Source organism: Oryza sativa, chromosome 2 (genome assembly GCF_034140825.1).
Source record: "Oryza sativa Japonica Group chromosome 2, ASM3414082v1".
In the NCBI taxonomy this organism is placed as follows: Eukaryota; Viridiplantae; Streptophyta; class Magnoliopsida; order Poales; family Poaceae; genus Oryza; species Oryza sativa.
Genome location: NC_089036.1, coordinates 27,554,351 through 27,570,559, shown reverse-complemented (window position 1 = coordinate 27,570,559; position 16,209 = coordinate 27,554,351). Strand labels below are relative to the sequence as shown.

At 46.8% G+C, this 16,209-nt stretch overlaps 4 protein-coding genes across 4 annotated transcripts; 1 reads left to right on the top strand and 3 right to left on the bottom strand.

The window, feature by feature from the left end:
• Positions 1 to 220: 220 nt before the first annotated feature.
• On the bottom strand, positions 221 to 1,312 carry LOC107277420 (RING-H2 finger protein ATL66). The gene has a single exon (XM_015769033.3). The coding sequence runs from the start codon at positions 1,166 to 1,168 to the stop codon at positions 704 to 706; it is 465 nt and encodes a 154-aa protein (XP_015624519.1). The 5' UTR covers positions 1,169 to 1,312; the 3' UTR covers positions 221 to 703.
• Positions 1,313 to 1,443: 131 nt separating this feature from the next.
• Positions 1,444 to 4,834, top strand: LOC4330253 (uncharacterized). Its single transcript, XM_015767138.3, has 5 exons — positions 1,444 to 1,640; positions 2,959 to 3,152; positions 3,488 to 3,572; positions 4,343 to 4,411; positions 4,502 to 4,834. Exons 1-5 carry the CDS (start codon positions 1,557 to 1,559, stop codon positions 4,592 to 4,594), a joined length of 525 nt encoding a protein of 174 aa, XP_015622624.1. The 5' UTR covers positions 1,444 to 1,556; the 3' UTR covers positions 4,595 to 4,834.
• Positions 4,835 to 5,065: 231 nt separating this feature from the next.
• On the bottom strand, positions 5,066 to 6,866 carry LOC4330252 (purine-uracil permease NCS1). Its single transcript, XM_015767137.3, has one exon. It carries the CDS (start codon positions 6,791 to 6,793, stop codon positions 5,177 to 5,179), a length of 1,617 nt encoding a protein of 538 aa, XP_015622623.1. The 5' UTR covers positions 6,794 to 6,866; the 3' UTR covers positions 5,066 to 5,176.
• A 3,206-nt stretch (positions 6,867 to 10,072) lies between these two features.
• On the bottom strand, positions 10,073 to 10,930 carry LOC4330251 (uncharacterized protein At1g08160). Its single transcript, XM_015769367.3, has one exon. It carries the CDS (start codon positions 10,841 to 10,843, stop codon positions 10,250 to 10,252), a length of 594 nt encoding a protein of 197 aa, XP_015624853.1. The 5' UTR covers positions 10,844 to 10,930; the 3' UTR covers positions 10,073 to 10,249.
• Positions 10,931 to 16,209: the final 5,279 nt, after the last annotated feature.

The following is a 16,209-nucleotide window of genomic DNA, read 5'->3' as shown; positions in this document are numbered from 1 at the left end:
AATCATAAACATTTGACAAAAAAGGAAGAAAGATGAAACTTTGGATCGTTTCAGCAGAGATTCATAGCAACAAGTTAACCTCAAGGAACTGACCCAGAAACACATAAGTAGTACATCAGAACTTGACTTCAAGCAGCATCAGGTAACATAACCCAGAAATTCACAAGTACAGCACAACAACAGAACTGAACCCAGATTTACTAGCATCAGGACTTCAGGATTCAACAGTTCAAAAGCCAAATCTGGATTTCCCCCACACAAGGATGTAAAATTTTACAGCTGCAGGCCTTGGATATTCGTCAAAGATATCTCAAAGCAACATAAAGATTGTCATCTAAATTGGAAAAATGTCTTCTGAAAAACATGAATGTGTTATCAACAACAAGTTTGGTCTATTCACAGTATTAGCTATTCCATTCATTCATCACCTAGAATAAATCCGGGCAAAATTGTTGACCTGTCAGAGTAGGAAAGGGCTGAAACCTGCATAAGCCTACTGATTTCTACCAACAATTAGAGCACCAAGGCAATTTACACGCAGCCCCGAATCCTCCAAAAAAAAACACAAGATAGCCAACAAGAAATCGCCAAGAACCGCTCTCCAGAGCCTAGAAACTGACGATGACGATCGACGAGAACTCATCAAGAACTCGTCAAGAACCAAGAACTGACCCATGATCGGGAGGGCGGCGACGCTGCCATCTCAAGAATTCAGAGCAGGCTTGGTGCGCGGCGGCGAGGTCCCCGGCGACTGCGTGGTGACCCAGGCGTTGCAGACGGGGCAGCGCGGCGAGATGGTGAGCCACCGGTCGACGCAGTCCTGGTGAAAGGCGCGGCTGCATCCGGGGAGGACGCGCACGGCGCGCCCGGCCTCCATGCCGTCGAGGCAGATCGGGCAGAGCTGCTCCTCCTCCTCTTCCTCGCCATCCCCGGCCACCGCCACGCAGATCCCGCCCAGCATCCTCAGCTCCTCCTCCGAGAGCCCGTTCTTGTCGTCCTCCTCCGTCTCCGGCGTGCAGGGCGGCGTCGGCGGCGGCGGCGGGTCCGGAGGCGGCCCCCGCGCCACGGCCTGGAACAGGTAGCAGAGCCAGACGCCCAGCACCCCGAGCATCCCGATGGCCAGCGACGCCACGCCCACGTACAGCGCCCAGAGCTCCTGGCTCTCCATCCCCCCTCTCTCTCTCTCTCTCTCTCTCTCTCTCTCTCTCTCTCTCTCTCTCTCTCTCTCCCCCTCTGCACAGAGCAATTCGTTGGTTTGATCGGAGGCGAGGCAGTTGCTAGCCGTAGCGATGGCGATGGCGGTGGCGCGCTGGACGTTTTATAGGTGAGGCCGTCGCGGTGCCGATCTAATGGGCCTCAGAGGCCGGGAAAGTCTAGGCCCACAAGCTCTCAGTCAAGGCCCATTTAGAGGTCCAGTTCTAGAACCATTGGGGAGGAAGAATCAGTATCGGAGAGTGAATTTGGAGCGAGGCAATAAGATCTCAGCGGAGGAGGAGACGAGGGGGAGGGAGACCCAGCGAGGGAGGAGAGGAGGATTCCGAGCGCTGCAGCCAGCCATGGCGAAGCAAGGGGTGAAGAAGACGAGGGACGCGAACAAGAAGCGGATGGACCTCATCCTGCGCCTAATCCTCGCGGCCAACGTGAGCGGTCCCCGTCGATTCCCTCCCCCCCTTCTGTTTTCAGATCCGTGAATTGCTTAGGACGCTGCTAGATGGTTGGTTTTTGGTTAGATTTTATTTTTGGCAGTGGTCGTGTGATACATGAGTTTGGGGGTGGTAATTTTGGTGAAGAATTGAATTGGACTAGCTGATCTTGCCTGGTCCCTGGAGTAGTTGTCTGGGCTATGGTAGTTATCGTGTTCAGTCTTCTTCTTTTATTTATTTATTATTTTTTTGGGAAGGTTTGAGTCTTGCATGTCAAGGTACTCAGTGAGAGGGAGGAAAGCTCTAGCGTAGTTTTGTCTTGTAGAATCACCTTCCCTTCTGACCTCAACATGTTCTGTGATGGATTCTAAGTTTGTTTGTGGAACATGTCATGTTTTGGTCATATCATGGGAAAATTTATGATCACAAAAGTTCATGATAGAAAGGTTATAATCTTGCCTTGGCGGCGATTAGGTGCTTGGTGCCATCTTGCCTCCATGCATTGCATTGATGCATTTTATTTTGTTCAACAAGGTTATGTATACATGGTTCTCTTTGGTACTTCTTTTCATAAAAATTGAAGTAAATTTAGGGTAATTAGAAGGTTATAAAGATCACTAAACCCCAAGTCCTCACTCTGATAAGATCAAACTTATGCTCTTTATTCTTGACTACCGGAGTAATAATCACTTGAATTTTATGCCCTTTGTGTCGTACTTAAACCAGAAAGAAATTAGGAGTATCACTTACCAGGAGTATCTCAGGGCATCTTTCACTGGCTTCTAGCCTACTGCATCTGCGAAAGTTGCTAATGCAATCGAATAAATTAGAGAAAGAAAAGAAGATGAAATCATCTCATATCCAATATTCCTGTGGGGGGTTTTGGTTTGTAAGGTTGGAATTTGGATATTGGTGGGTCTATTCTGGATCTCAAATTTAGTTTTATAACCTATTATCTTAAACACTATATAGCTTTGGCAATTATTAATATTTCTCCTAAAAATGCCAGTATATAAAAAGCATGCTATGGTAGCATTTCTTCTTTGCTTTCATTCTTTTCTTGGAAGTATGCCATATGGGATTCCTTTTTAATTTTTACCTGTTGGCTGTTCTTGAGGAGGTACCACAGTTTGTTAATGTAAATTTTGGTATCTCTTGATGAGGTACCACAAATTAATACTAAAAACTGTGGTACCTCTTGCTACCTTCTCAAGGACCGTAAAATCAGTTATATCACAACCTAATTATATACTTTAGCTATTTTGAGTTCGGAGTCTAGTACCTGATTTCTTGTATAACTTAATTTGTTGCGCAGGTTATTTACATAGTAGTGAGAATGGCTGTAATGCATTCGTCTTTCACCTGGAAGCATTGGATTGGTCTTGCTGTGACATCTGCTGCATATTTTCTGCCGTACAAGCAACTTGCCAATATGTCAGAGCCAGAATACTCTGAGAATGGAGAGTTAATTAATGCTGGTTATGACTTGAACGCTGGTGGAATGTCCGAGTAAGGAAAACACAATTGTTTTTAATTATTCTACTTGAAAATGAATTATTGGATATTTTCCATGGAAAATTATTAACTTTCAGTTGTGGACCTTGTAAAATTCGCCACAAAGACCTTGATCCAGCTTCTTTAAAATCAGTTACCAAATTTTAAAGCTGAAATTACATGAATACTCCTAACTAAAATTAGAGAGCTTTGACCATCACAGTGGGTTGAAACTTTTAGAATTTTGACATCATCCATTGATGGAATACATCAACTTGTACATGCAAAACTTCGTATGCCTTCTGCTGTATAATTGAATAATAAATCGTCATTTGCTTCTTTTCATGCAGATATTTACAAGATGTGATATATATCACTCTCTTTGTGCAGCTGATGTCTATTTTTTCTGATAAATTTTGGTGGACATATTTGGTGGTAAGATTCACACACACCATTCTTGACTTCAATTATATTTCTGTTTACTATGGCGATTACTTTTTGTTGATGTCACTATTGGTGTCACCCCTGTTTGGGATGCCCCCAATATAGAATAAAGTCAATATTTATAAACTACATAAACCTGCTTGTTCTGTAGCATGTTACAACATGAAAACTTGGTTGAAAACTATTTAAATTCTTGTCCTCATCCTCTTTCTTTATCCTATGTTTGTATGTTTCCATTATTTGATTGATGTTCCAGCATGTCTGGTGAAGATTCTGTGCTGAACTTGATATTATCATTCAACCTAATTATGCCAATGGCCTAGGAATGTTATCCATGATACCATGACCGTCTGATCTATGCTTGTAACTTATTTTGTGACCACTGGTTCATAAGGTGGTTTTACAGCGGTATATTTGAATAACAGCCACACTGCAGTACCAATTTAGATTACCGTCACTGATTGCTACTACTGTAAGCTGTTGTGCTCTTACTTTCAATCAGTTTTTCCTCGCAATCACAGGCATGTTAGGAATGTAGGCACATGGCATCATGGCCAATGAGTTAAAATCTCTAGAAAATTATTGTTTCGATTTATTTTTGTTATACAGGCATCTAACTATGGCCCCCTCTTTTTGTTGTTAAATAAAATTCTCAATGCGCATTGCAGATGGTAGCTACATATGATGAGTTGTGCACAATACCAAGAGGCATTGCCAATCATTGTTAACTTGTTATTAACCACATACCTATTGATTTTCAGATTCCAGCTTATGGTGGATACAAGATTTCCGGTCTGTTGAGAGGAGCATTTTTCGGTGGTAGTTCAGAGGTAAAAATAGAGTGATTGTCAGTGGCAGTACATTATTATCACAACCGACATTTGGATATGACTTATCAGTATTGTACCTCCTGTCTGCAGGGCGAAGAAGAGGATGAGAAGACCCGAAAGAAAAGGGAGAAGATGGAGAAGAAGGCATCTAGGGGGAAGATTATCAAAACCAGGACTCGTTGATGGCACATGTAGTGTATCGGGGCTCGTTGATGGCTCATGTGTATTATTGTTTGAAGGGTAGGTTTGCTTTACATGGCTGTCCAACTGAAATGTAAGCTGTCGGGCAGAATTGTTTCATGAATTATTCGATCATTTGCCCCAGCAGCTTAGTAGTAGCACAAATTTGAACTAATCCTCTTAACTTATCGATACCAGCATTATCAATGAGCAGCTCTCTTTTGGGTTAGCATTTCCCAACAATGAGATATGGCATATGAGAATTTTCTAGAGTCATATGGCTGTGTTCGCTAGGGGAGAATGGTAACCTGAACAGTGCACATGAAAAACGGAGTATTCCATTAACGCGTAATTAATTAAGTATTAGTTTTTTTTAAAAAAAAATGGATCAATATGATTTTTTTAAACAACTTTCGTATAGAAACTTTTTGCAAAAAACGCATCGTTCAGCCGTTTGAGAAAATGAGATGGGAGTGTTGGAAACTTTCCCCTCTTGCAAACACAGTTGTTTTCCAAGCATTTGCTGATGTTGCTTTCAACTATCATTTGCAACATTTTTTACTCCTTTGTGTTTGCAAATTACAATCAATCGTGCTGGTGTTTCAGTTCATTCCTATTCCGGCGACAGAGCAGGCAGTAGACGGCGCCGGCGACGAAAAAACTGACGAACCAAGCGTTGTTGTAGGCTGTCTCAAATGCCTTGGAGACGCTCGGTAGAACTCCAACATTGTGCAGGAATCCCGGCACGATCGGCGCAACTCCGGCCGCCATCGCCGCCATGGCGGCGACGTTGAAACCGCCCTGGAAATAGTAAGGCCCGTGGCTGTCCTCCGAGTAGAGCGCGTCGACGTCCAGCGCGGTTCGCCGGACGATGTAGTGGTCGGCGAGGATGATCCCTCCGATCGGGCCCATGAGAGCCGAGTAGCCGAGCAGCCATGTGTAGACGAAGCTCTCGCTGGAGCTGAGCAGCCGCCATGGCTGGAAGGCGATGCCGAGCAACGCGGTGACCAGCGCCCCCTTGGCGAACGTGAACTTGCGCGGGCTCATGCTGACGAGCGCGTTCGCCGGCGCCACCACGTTGGCGGCAATGTTGGTCGTGATGGTCGCGAGGCTGATGCCGACGATGGCGAGCACCGTCGTCACCGGCCCGCCGATGCGGCCGAGGAGCTCGATGGGGTCGGAGATGACGTGGCCGAAGATGGCCTCGGTGGCGGACGTCACGGCGAGGCCGGCGAAGGTGAACATGCCCATGAACACCGGCAGCCCGGCCTGGCCGAGCACCTGGTCCGCCTGGCTCCGCGCGTACCGCGCGAAGTCCGGTATGTTGATGGCCACCGTCGCCCAGAAGCTGATGTTCGCGGTGAGCGACGGGAAGAACACCTTCCAGAACTCGGCGCGCGTCAGCCTCGGCGGCAGCGAGAGGATGCGCCCGAAGCCGCCGGCGGACACGTAGGCCCAGGCCAGCAGCGCGGAGGTGAGCACGATGAGCACCGGCGCCGAGTACTTCTCGAGCTTGCGGATGCCCTCCATCCCGTGCATGATGACGCCGAGCTGCGCGGCCCAGAACGCGAGGAAGCACGCGAACTCCAGCGGCGCTGCACCGAGGCCTGGCACCGGCGCGAGCAGCGGCTGGTACGACTTGAGCCTGGACGGCAGGAGGAGGAACACGGCGCGGCCACCGATCCAGGACTCGATGCCGAACCACCCGCAGCCGACGAGCGCGCGGATGACCGCCGGCAAGTGCGCGCCGCGCACCCCGAACGCCGCTCGCGCGAGCACCGGGAACGGCAGCCCGTGCGTGACCGCCGGCGCGGCCGTGAGCACGAGCGAGACGAGCACCACCAGGTTGGCGAACGCGACGGTCGCGACGCCCTGCAGCGCCGACATGCCGAGGTCGACGAGGCTGCCGGCGAGGTAGTAGGACGGCACGCCGACCACAAGGCCGACCCAGAGGCTGGCTAGGTCCCAGGCCGTCATGGTGCGCTCCGACGGCGGCGTCGGCGACAGGTCCGACTCACTCGACGACATCCTGGGCCTCGCCGGTAGCATCCGCGGGCGCGACGCGAGCGTGAGCCCGGGACTCCGAGGAAGAAGAGGAAGCCGCGGCGGGGACGCATGGTGGCTCTTCACCTCAATTCGGTGGCCCAAATGGCTTCGATGCCGCGCGGCGAGAGCTCTCGACATCGCCATGGACATGGCCATGGCCGGTGGGGGAAGCAGGGGAAGGAGAAGTTCTTGGTTGCTTTGCTCGATGAGGAGGAGAGCTCGAGAGGATATGGGATCTCGTCGCTTGGTTGGTTGCACTGCGTGCCACTGTTCACCGGGGCCCACTGCCTTCGACAGCGAGGAAAGATTCCGTTAGTGCTCGGCCGCCGTTGGATCCTCGCTCTCTGAGACTGTGACTCGCAATCTGAACCGTTGGATGGGAGGAGTATTATTTTAAGGACATGTGAGACGTGTTTGGGGAAGGTGATTCTGACTTTGGTGAGAGCGAGACGAGGATTTGGAGTGTTGGACACTTTTGCCGTGAGGTTGATTGGCTGATCTAACAAGGGGTACTTGTTATGACCATGTGATGCGATGATAGGCCAGCTTTGGGTTTTTTTTACATGATAATCTCATCCAAGCTGCCATCTACATGTAGCTGCCAATAGGAAAATTTTGCCAACTTGTGATTTGTTTATAGTTGAGTTTTTGTCATGACTGGCGAACCCCTTAACCACGTTCCCTTTGAGATATCTGCATAAGTGAAAAGAGAATTCCAAAATGCCATCAGGATGAGCCACATCATCAAACAAATATTAACCCTTCGATACAACAATTCGGTTGGAGTTAGACACAGTTATTAAGATAGTAGGTAGAAGTGAATGGTGGAGGATTGTGATTGGATGAATATTAGAGGTAGGTGGGAAAAGTGAATGGTGGAGGGTTGTGATTGGTTGAGAAGAGAATGTTGATAGAGAAGTTATTATATTTTGGAACGGAGTGAGTAGCAAACAATATTATTGTTGTTCTAGAACCTTCATGCAATACCCATGAGATACTTCCTCCATACTCATAAAGGACAATGTTTAAGTCAAAACTTGGGAATATAAATCATGAATAACTCTCAAGTTGTTGAGTTTAAAAATGTAAAAATTATATGTATAGATTTGTCTTGAAAAATACTTTCATAAAAGTATACATATATCACTTTTCAATAAATATTTTTATAGAAACAAGAAGTTAAAGTTGTATTTTGTACACCGTGTCACTGTTCTAAACGACTTTCTTTATGAGTATGGAGGGAGTATGTGGTAAGAAAGATATGAGAATGAAAAAAAAGTACATTGACAAAAAAATCACCAATGAATATTCATAGAAGTTCTATTGCATAAAAAATAACGAGTATTAATGTATAGATGAATAGCTAATTAACCTGGTGCTATCGATTATTTCATTATGCCTTAAAATTACAAATCATGTTGCATGGAAGACATTCCATTGGAGCAGTTCATACTTTAGATTGATGTCATTTTCAACCATACAATTTTTTTTAAAGTTTCCAAAAAAATGTTCGCGTTTAGTTTGTTGCCAAATTTGGTAAATAAATAAAAAAATCCTGTCAAAATTTTGACAATATTGCCATATTGCCTGAATTTTGGCATTGAAAAAATTTGGTAAGATTTATTTTGGCTACAATCTGAACAGTCTTATAAGATTTACGTTAAAAATTGTATATATACTTCTCAACTGGTCATGACAGAATTGCAATGTGTAGAAGATGTGAGTATTTACATTATTAAATTTAGAAATTGAAGGAGGTAATGGTCACGGTAACATATGATAAATTATTTTTTAAAATAATATTCTTAATCACAAATCAAAGATATAGATATCTGTTAGTGTTATAGCTATACTTCAAAATGTGTTAAAAATGTATTTGTTTTTAATTATTATTAAAACATTTAGGCTCATTAACACAAACAACATATAAGCACATCTAATAGACAGAGAGGTTATATTCGCACAAACGTGCGACTCAACAGGCTAGTTGCTAATGAATGATCCGCAATGAGGGCGTTGAAAAAACATTTCATAGTGTGGAACAAATGCGATGTACTACAAATATGGCGCCCCGAACTACTATGCGTGGTTTATAAATATAGGGCCCCAAACTACTATGCGTGGTTCCTGCCGCCTGATATACTTTTATGCACGCGCTAATTCCCTCCCTCTCTCTCTCGCGGCTACTCCTTCTCCTTTCACTTATCTTTTAAACGATTTTTCTATTAAAATAATTTTCTGATTTATGATTTAATTATATCATTTAATCTTTACCACAAGACCTTACCAAAAAAAATGAACGTTGTTTCACTCCATTAAGAACATTGTTTCACTCCACTGCATAAATACAACATTTAAAACTGCTAACTGGAGCATCAACAACCAATTATATGAGACAATAAGTTCTAACGAGTGAAACAAAAAAGACATACGAAAAATATGTTATATTTGCAAATACTTAATGTTGTTGAAGTGTTTTTATATATGTATGAAACAATAAGTTGTACTAGTTAAAACCTTATAAAATATTTACTGAAACATTAAGAATACCATGTGCAACATTAAAAATTCAATTAAATATCAAATATTTTTCAGTGGAGGATAACCATGTGTGCTCTTATTGTAAAATTTTAATTTTAACGAATTTAATGTACAATTAATCATAGATTGTATAAATAGTTTAAAAGAAAAAAATCGATGAGTTTGTTACCTACAAACATATGAAGAGTACTACTTAGCATAAAACAAAAACAAGAGGAAGCAGCGAGAGGGCGCCGAGGATGACAACTATGTGGCGACGCTCCGGTGAGGCACGGCATGATCGAGGATCGGTAGCGTTCTCTGGGGTTCAGAATCTTAAACACCGACTCTCTGGATCTTTTATAGCCGTCCGATTAGGCATGTACGAACCGGATGAGCGGAAAAAATAATCCACAATCAAAGACCGCGTAGTCCGTTAGCCGCACGAACAACACCTTAACCACGCCGATGCGCCTGCGCTACTCTGCACACAGGACACAGCGCACCTCTGATTCCGTCATGGAGACCAGAACTACTCTCGACCTCAAGCCAGGGTGCTTCTTCCTGTACGCGGTACGCCAACGTGGCGGTGTCACTGTGGATGTTAAGTGCGTATGCCGGAGCCTAGAGACGAGGGCGTCGAGGGGCCGAAGCAGGGGTCAGCCACGATGTATGGGCGCTCCGGCCCTGTGGCGAAGCATGCGGCGGGGGTTCGGTGAATAAAAATCCGACTCCCATTGGGATATCTGCCGGCCGTTCGATCCGGCATGTGCGGCACAGATGAGCCGAAAATTATCACGGTCTCGCACACCCCGTTTGGGCTGCCGTCTCCCGTGCCGTTTTCTATCACTCATCAGCGCTTGACATTTCATGAACCTTTCCTCCCACAAATTAGATGCTGGAGAAATACGCATGTACACACCGAAGAAAAAATATTAAAAAAATGAATAATACAAGTGAAGAAATGTCACAAACCAGTATTTAACAACCGAATCAATCCAAACACAAACAAATCCTCAAAGCAGAGAGAAAACACGCAAGATGTGTACAATTTGCCATGCATTCAGTCGTGAACGCGCCGCCGGCGCGCACTCAGATATGGACGTGGCAGTTCACCCGATCGAACGAGCTCGGCGACGAGAAGTCGACGACCACCGGCGAGCAGCTCGCGCGCAACTTGTAGCGCCGTGTCCTCACCAAGCCGTACCGGAACCGCACCTTGCCCTTGATGTGCACGTCCACCGGCAGCTTCCCGTCGGACCTGTCCTTCTTCACGGTCGCCTCCACGCCCCGCGGCAGCGCCGCCCTCACGGCGGGCGCGGCCACGTCGATCCTCTTCACGTTCAGCGGCGGCAGGTCGAACCCGGGCGCCACGGCGCCGGCGAGGTACGTGCCGCCGTACCACACCCCGACCTCGACCGACTTGTACCACACGGCGGCGCGCTTGTTCTGGTTGTATGCGCGCAGGGTGATGTCGAAGGTGCCGTTGAGGCTGCCGCCGGACGTGAAGTTGAACCCGGTCACCGCGGCGTGGTCGACGTAGACGAGCAGCGGCTTCGCCGGGCGGACCGTCAGCCACAGGATGACGATGATCACCAGCAAGACGACAATCGCCAGCAGCGCCGCCGCGATGCACTTCGACGTCGTTGGCCGCGGCCGCCGCGTCGTGCTCCCCTGACGCGCCATTCTTCCACACACACACAGAGTAAACTATCGCTAGCTTGGTCACTACAGGGAACCAGATCGATCGAGCTTAACCCAGGAGTTTGTGATTAAGTTTACATCGTAGCGTCTCTATATATATAGCAACAACTGGACGATACTTTGAGTAGCGAGAGGAGGTTCCACGGGCTGTCACACAGGCTGTGGTTGGAGTAGGCGGCGGTTTTGGTACGTGTTGTTGCCGACGAGAGCTAGCTCGATCGGTGAGACAGTGAGACGATCGCTTTGCCTCTTTCCTTTGCACGGCTAAGCGTTCGTCGTGTCCCATCTCGTGTGGTCTTTTGGTTTGTAGGAACCTCTCGAGCGAGCGGCAGAGCGCTTTGGATGGAGCTTTGGTTTTGGAATCCTTCTGGCACACTCCTGTTGCTTAGGAATCATTGTCAAGGGGAGGGAAAGCACATCGCAAAGACAGCCTGCAAAACGGGTGCATATGTATCTAGGATGAACTCACATATTCACATATGCGAATTTTACTTTGGGATGAAAAGCGGGATGTAGAAGAGCCAGGAATGTGGAAAGGCGCCGACCGGTGAAAAGGTCGTGTGGCGTCCTAGTGAATTGTACATTTGATGACAGCCCACCATGTGAAACAAGGCCGCCACTTCAGCACTGTGGGCCTGGCTCATGCTCGGCCCAGCAAAGGCCATTTCACCAGGTTTTTTTTTTTGGAATAAGTTCACTTGGTGGCCCTTAAAAGTGATCGAAATCTAATCAGTGACCTAAACCACAGTACCGGATATCTCGACCCCCAAACTCTTAAAACCGGTGTAATTTGACTCCCTCGGCGGTTTTGAAGGGCGGTTTCGCTAACATGGCGCCTACGTGTCAGTGTTGACCTTGTCATCGTCCAACGTGGTGTTTGACGTGGCATTTATATGACATTAAAATATAAAAAATATAATTTAACTCACTTGTCAATCACACAAACAAAAAGGTGGGACCCACTTACACATGGGGCTCACAACCATCCGCTCCTTCCCTTCTCTCTTTCTCTCTCTCCCCTTCCTCTTCCCCTTTGTTGCGCTGGAGTGGCGGGCAGGGCCGGAGCAGCGGCGGCGACAGCGGACGAGGGCCGAGACGCGAGCGGCGGCAGCGGCGGGCGAGGGCTGGAAGAGAGGGAGGAGAGGCGGCGCTGCCGAGATCATGCCCGCTCGCCGCCGTCGAGCTACTCCTCTACTCCGTCGCTGCCTGCCGAAGCACCGTCGCCGTCTGACGCTATCGCCGAGATCTCGCCCGCCCGCCACCCCTCATTGGCTACCTCTGCCATCCCCGTCTGAGGCCATTGTGACATTCCGGCTTAGGGCTTAATAGAATTAATAGAATACTCATACCAACAAGTTGCAACTTCTTTTCCAGAAGCCGATAACTCTGAGGTTAAGCGTGCTCGGTTTGTAGCAATTTAGGGATGGGTGACCGATCGGGAAGAATTGTGTTGGTCTGATGACCTATAAAAGCTGCCAGATGTAAGTGGGCCCGGCCTGGGAGAGGAGGTGGGATCTTTTCCGGAAGCCAATCTTTAAAAAACTTGTGTTGGTCTGTGAGCGCAGTCTATGACCTATAAAAGTTACCAGATCTAAGTGGCCCCGGCCTGGGAGAGGTGGGATCTTTTCTGGAAGCCGATCTCTAAAGAATGGGAGAGGTGGGATCTTTTCCAGAAGCCGATCTCTAAAGAACTTTGAGGTTAAGTGTGCTTGGCCTAGAAATCTATAGCCTATAAAAGCTGCCAGATGTAAGTGGCCCCGGTCTGAGAGAGGTGGGATCTTTTCCGGAAGCCGATCTCTAAAGAACTCTGAGGTTAAGTGTGCTTGCCTGGGAGAGGTGGGATCTTTTTTAGAAGCCAAGAGATTGTCCTGGAAATTCTTCCAGAAAAAACTTGTGTATGTCTGTGAGCGCAGTTTATGACCTATAAAAGCTGTCAGATCTAAGTGGGCCCAGCCTAGGAGAGGTGGGATCTTTTCCGGAAGCCGATCTCTAAAAAACTTGTGTTGGTCTGTGAGCGCAGTCTATGACCTATAAAAGTTGCCAGATCTAAGTGGCCCCGGCCTGGGAGAGGTGGGATCTTTTCTGGAAGCCGATCTCTAAAGAATGGGAGAGGTGGGATCTTTTCCGGAAGCCGATCTCTAAAGAACTTTGAGGTTAAGTGTGCTTGGCCTAGAAATCTATGGCCTATAAAAGCTGCCAGATGTAAGTGGCCCTGGCCTGAGAGAGGTGGGATCTTTTCCGGAAGCCGATCTCTAAAGAACTCTGAGGTTAAGTGTGCTTGCCTGGGAGAGGTGGGATCTTTTTTAGAAACCAAGAGATTGGCCTGGAAATTCTTCCAGAAAAAACTTGTGTATGTCTGTGAGCGCAGTCTATGACCTATAAAAGCTGCCAGATCTAAGTGGGCCCAGCCTGGGAGAGGTGGGATCTTTTCCGGAAGCCGATCTCTAAAGAATGGGAGAGGTGGGATCTTTTCCGGAAGCCGATCTCTAAAAAACTTGTGTTGGTCTGTGAGCGCAGTCTATAACCTATAAAAGTTGCCAGATCTAAGTGGTCCCGGCCTGGGGGAGGTGGGATCTTTTCTGAAAGCCGATCTCTAAAGAACTTTGAGGTTAAGTGTGCTTGGCCTGGAAATCTATTGCCTATAAAAACTGCCAGATGTAAGTGGTCCCGGCTTGAGAGAGGTGGGATCTTTTCCGGAAGCCGATCTCTAAAGAACTCTGAGGTTAAGTGTGCTTGGCCTAGAAATTCTCTGAGGTTAAGTGTGCTTGACCTGGAAATTCTTCCAAAAAAGACTTGTGTTGGTCTGTGAGCGTAGTCTTTGACCCCGACATGGGAGAGGTGGGATCTTTTTCGGAAGCCGATCTCTAAAGAACTCTGAGGTTAAGTGTGCTTGGCCTGAAAATTCTTCCAGAAAAGACTTGTGTTGGTCTGTGAGCGCAGTCTATGACCCATAAAAATTCTTCCAGAAAAGACTTGTGTTGTTTTGTGAGCGCAATCTATGACCTATAAAAGCTGTCAGATGTAAGTGGGCCTAGCCTGGGAGAGGTGGGATCTTTTCCAGAAGCCGATCTCTAAAGAACTTTGAGGTTAAGTATGCTTGGCCTGGAAATTCTTCCCAAATGCGCACGAGTGAGGACAAAGTGTGCAGAAAAGACTTGTGTTGGTCTGTGAGAGCAGCATATGACCTATAAAAGCTGCTAGATGTAAGTAGGCCCGGCCTGAGAAGGCGGGACGTTACAGCATCCACGGCGCCGGCGCGAGCGCGAGCGCGAGGTGAGGCACCGGCGGTGGCGGCGACAACACAAGCTCGGCGGCTCCGCCTCTCCCCTCTCCCTTTCGGCCCTCGCACGCCGCCGTTGCCGCTCCGGCCCCGCCCGCTGCTCCAGCGCAGCAAAGGGGGAGAGAAAGGGAAGGAGAGGATGGTTGTGGGCCCCACGTGTTAGTGGGTCCTACTATTTTTTTTTGTGTGATTGACAGATGGGTCCATATATATTTTTTAAAATTTTAATGCCACGTAAACGCCACTTGAACGATGACTAGGTCAATATTAACATGTAGGCGCCACTTCAGCGAAACCGGCCTTCAAAACCGCCGAGGCATTCAAATTGCACCGGTTTTAAGAGTTTGGGGGTCGAGATATCTGGTTTTGTGATCTAGAGTCATAGATTAGATTTCAATCACCAAGTGAACTTATTCCTTTTTTTTTCAACGTGGGAGTATCAGACTGTGTTGGGCGAGCTACAGTGACTAAAAGCGAGCTCCACATCCGGCACCTCAAGTAATTTCTTATTAAATTTGGAAGGCAAAGCTCCTTTAGGAAAATTATTTTCAACTATTTTTCTATAAATTACAAGTCTGCTTTCATTTTCTGGGAATCAAATATTATGCTTCTGTTTGTCTTATCATTTCTCAAACATTTTAGTCTGTTAGAAATTATCGGTAATAAATATGAGATATCCTGCACACTTACAGATAATCAGTGAGAATTCTCTATCGGATTTGCTAGATTTCTGTTAACAGAAAACAAGGAGAAAAAATTTCGATTTTTTGGCCGTCGGATTTGCCTTGAGATTCGTGCTGGTATGTGGAGGGGAAAAATCTGCGTGAGAAAGCCTGTGTACTTGCAAGGGTTCGAACTTATCACCTCACTCCCGCACCTCAAGGTGACCAGATAATCCTTTGGTTTCAAGGGGTTCGAACTTAGCACCTTGAACTTAGCTTGTGCACTTGCCTTTTTTTTCTCGCTCGCACGGTGGACGGCGAGAAAAAAATGGATTGGCGCCAAGATTCAAACCCAAAAAAGGGAGCAATGCCAGAATTCAAACCCAACACACGGAATTCGGTGGTGAACACAAACCATTAGGATACATCAAGTTATAGACTAACTTGAGCAAATGACCATACTCCATATAATACTCCTTCGGACTGATAATATCAAGAATTTTAAACCCTGAGAGTATTGCGTACCGTTACATGGGTCGGATCCCTATATAGAAATTGATCGTAGTTGGATTCCAAACCGTTGATAATTTTTTCATTCATCTTCTTCTTCACCATCATAATGATTATCATTATTAATTATTTTGAGACGGGAATGCTGGCAAGTTCACAGGAAAAACATCTTGGGGTGGGCGCACACCCACCAGCGGCTTGAGCAGCCACCTTCCATGGTCGATCGGCAGGTGACAAGATATAAAATGCTGCATATCGTGTTAGCACCGGGTGATGCCGATGGTCTGTCATAAAGGGTTGACGCTTGAAAGGGTAGTGTAGTGCCGTGCTTTTAAAACCGTGCTAGGTGGGTGAGCAACTGTGAGCATAGAAGCACCTCGACCAGATAATAATAGTCTCTTTAATTATTGCCCACAGGAAATGGAGAGTCCAAGTTTGTTAGTAGTACTAATAAACTCCCTTCCCTCCTCACAATCAGAGAGAGAGAGAGATCGCGTGCGATTTGACAGAGATGCTGAATTGCTGATATGCTTCGATCATACTGGATGGTACTTGTTGCATGCACACTTGACACGGCTTCGACGGCGCTCGCCTGGTAGGTGATCCATAGCACCACACAATCACAATGCGAGCGTTTCATTCGAGTTAGCCTCACCAAACATCCCGGTAGCTATTAATAAGCACGGCTCCGGCCGTCAAATAAGCTAAAAAAGTCTACCCCTAAACTAGCCGAAAGTGATCGATCTTAATAATATAAAGCAGTCCTTTGCTTGCCTGAGCAGCCTAATGACTAGATAGATTGACAAAGGGCAACCTTATCGTTAAAAGATATACTTCGTCTGGATACATAATTCTTAACGATAATAACGTGATATTCAAAATATATCTAGACTATA

What these genes read in the sequence shown, in the direction of transcription:
- LOC107277420 (XM_015769033.3), bottom strand. Translation starts at nt 1,168, where the DNA reads ATGGAGAGCCAGGAGCTCTGGGCGCTGTACGTGGGCGTGGCGTCGCTG.
- LOC4330253 (XM_015767138.3), top strand. Translation starts at nt 1,557, where the DNA reads ATGGCGAAGCAAGGGGTGAAGAAGACGAGGGACGCGAACAAGAAGCGG. An exon ending in TTTGGTGGACATATTTGGTG is followed by an intron (nt 3,573 to 4,342) that starts GTAAGATTCACA and finishes ATTGATTTTCAG; the next exon opens with ATTCCAGCTTATGGTGGATA. An exon ending in TTTTCGGTGGTAGTTCAGAG is followed by an intron (nt 4,412 to 4,501) that starts GTAAAAATAGAG and finishes TCCTGTCTGCAG; the next exon opens with GGCGAAGAAGAGGATGAGAA.
- LOC4330252 (XM_015767137.3), bottom strand. Translation starts at nt 6,793, where the DNA reads ATGGCCATGTCCATGGCGATGTCGAGAGCTCTCGCCGCGCGGCATCGA.
- LOC4330251 (XM_015769367.3), bottom strand. Translation starts at nt 10,843, where the DNA reads ATGGCGCGTCAGGGGAGCACGACGCGGCGGCCGCGGCCAACGACGTCG.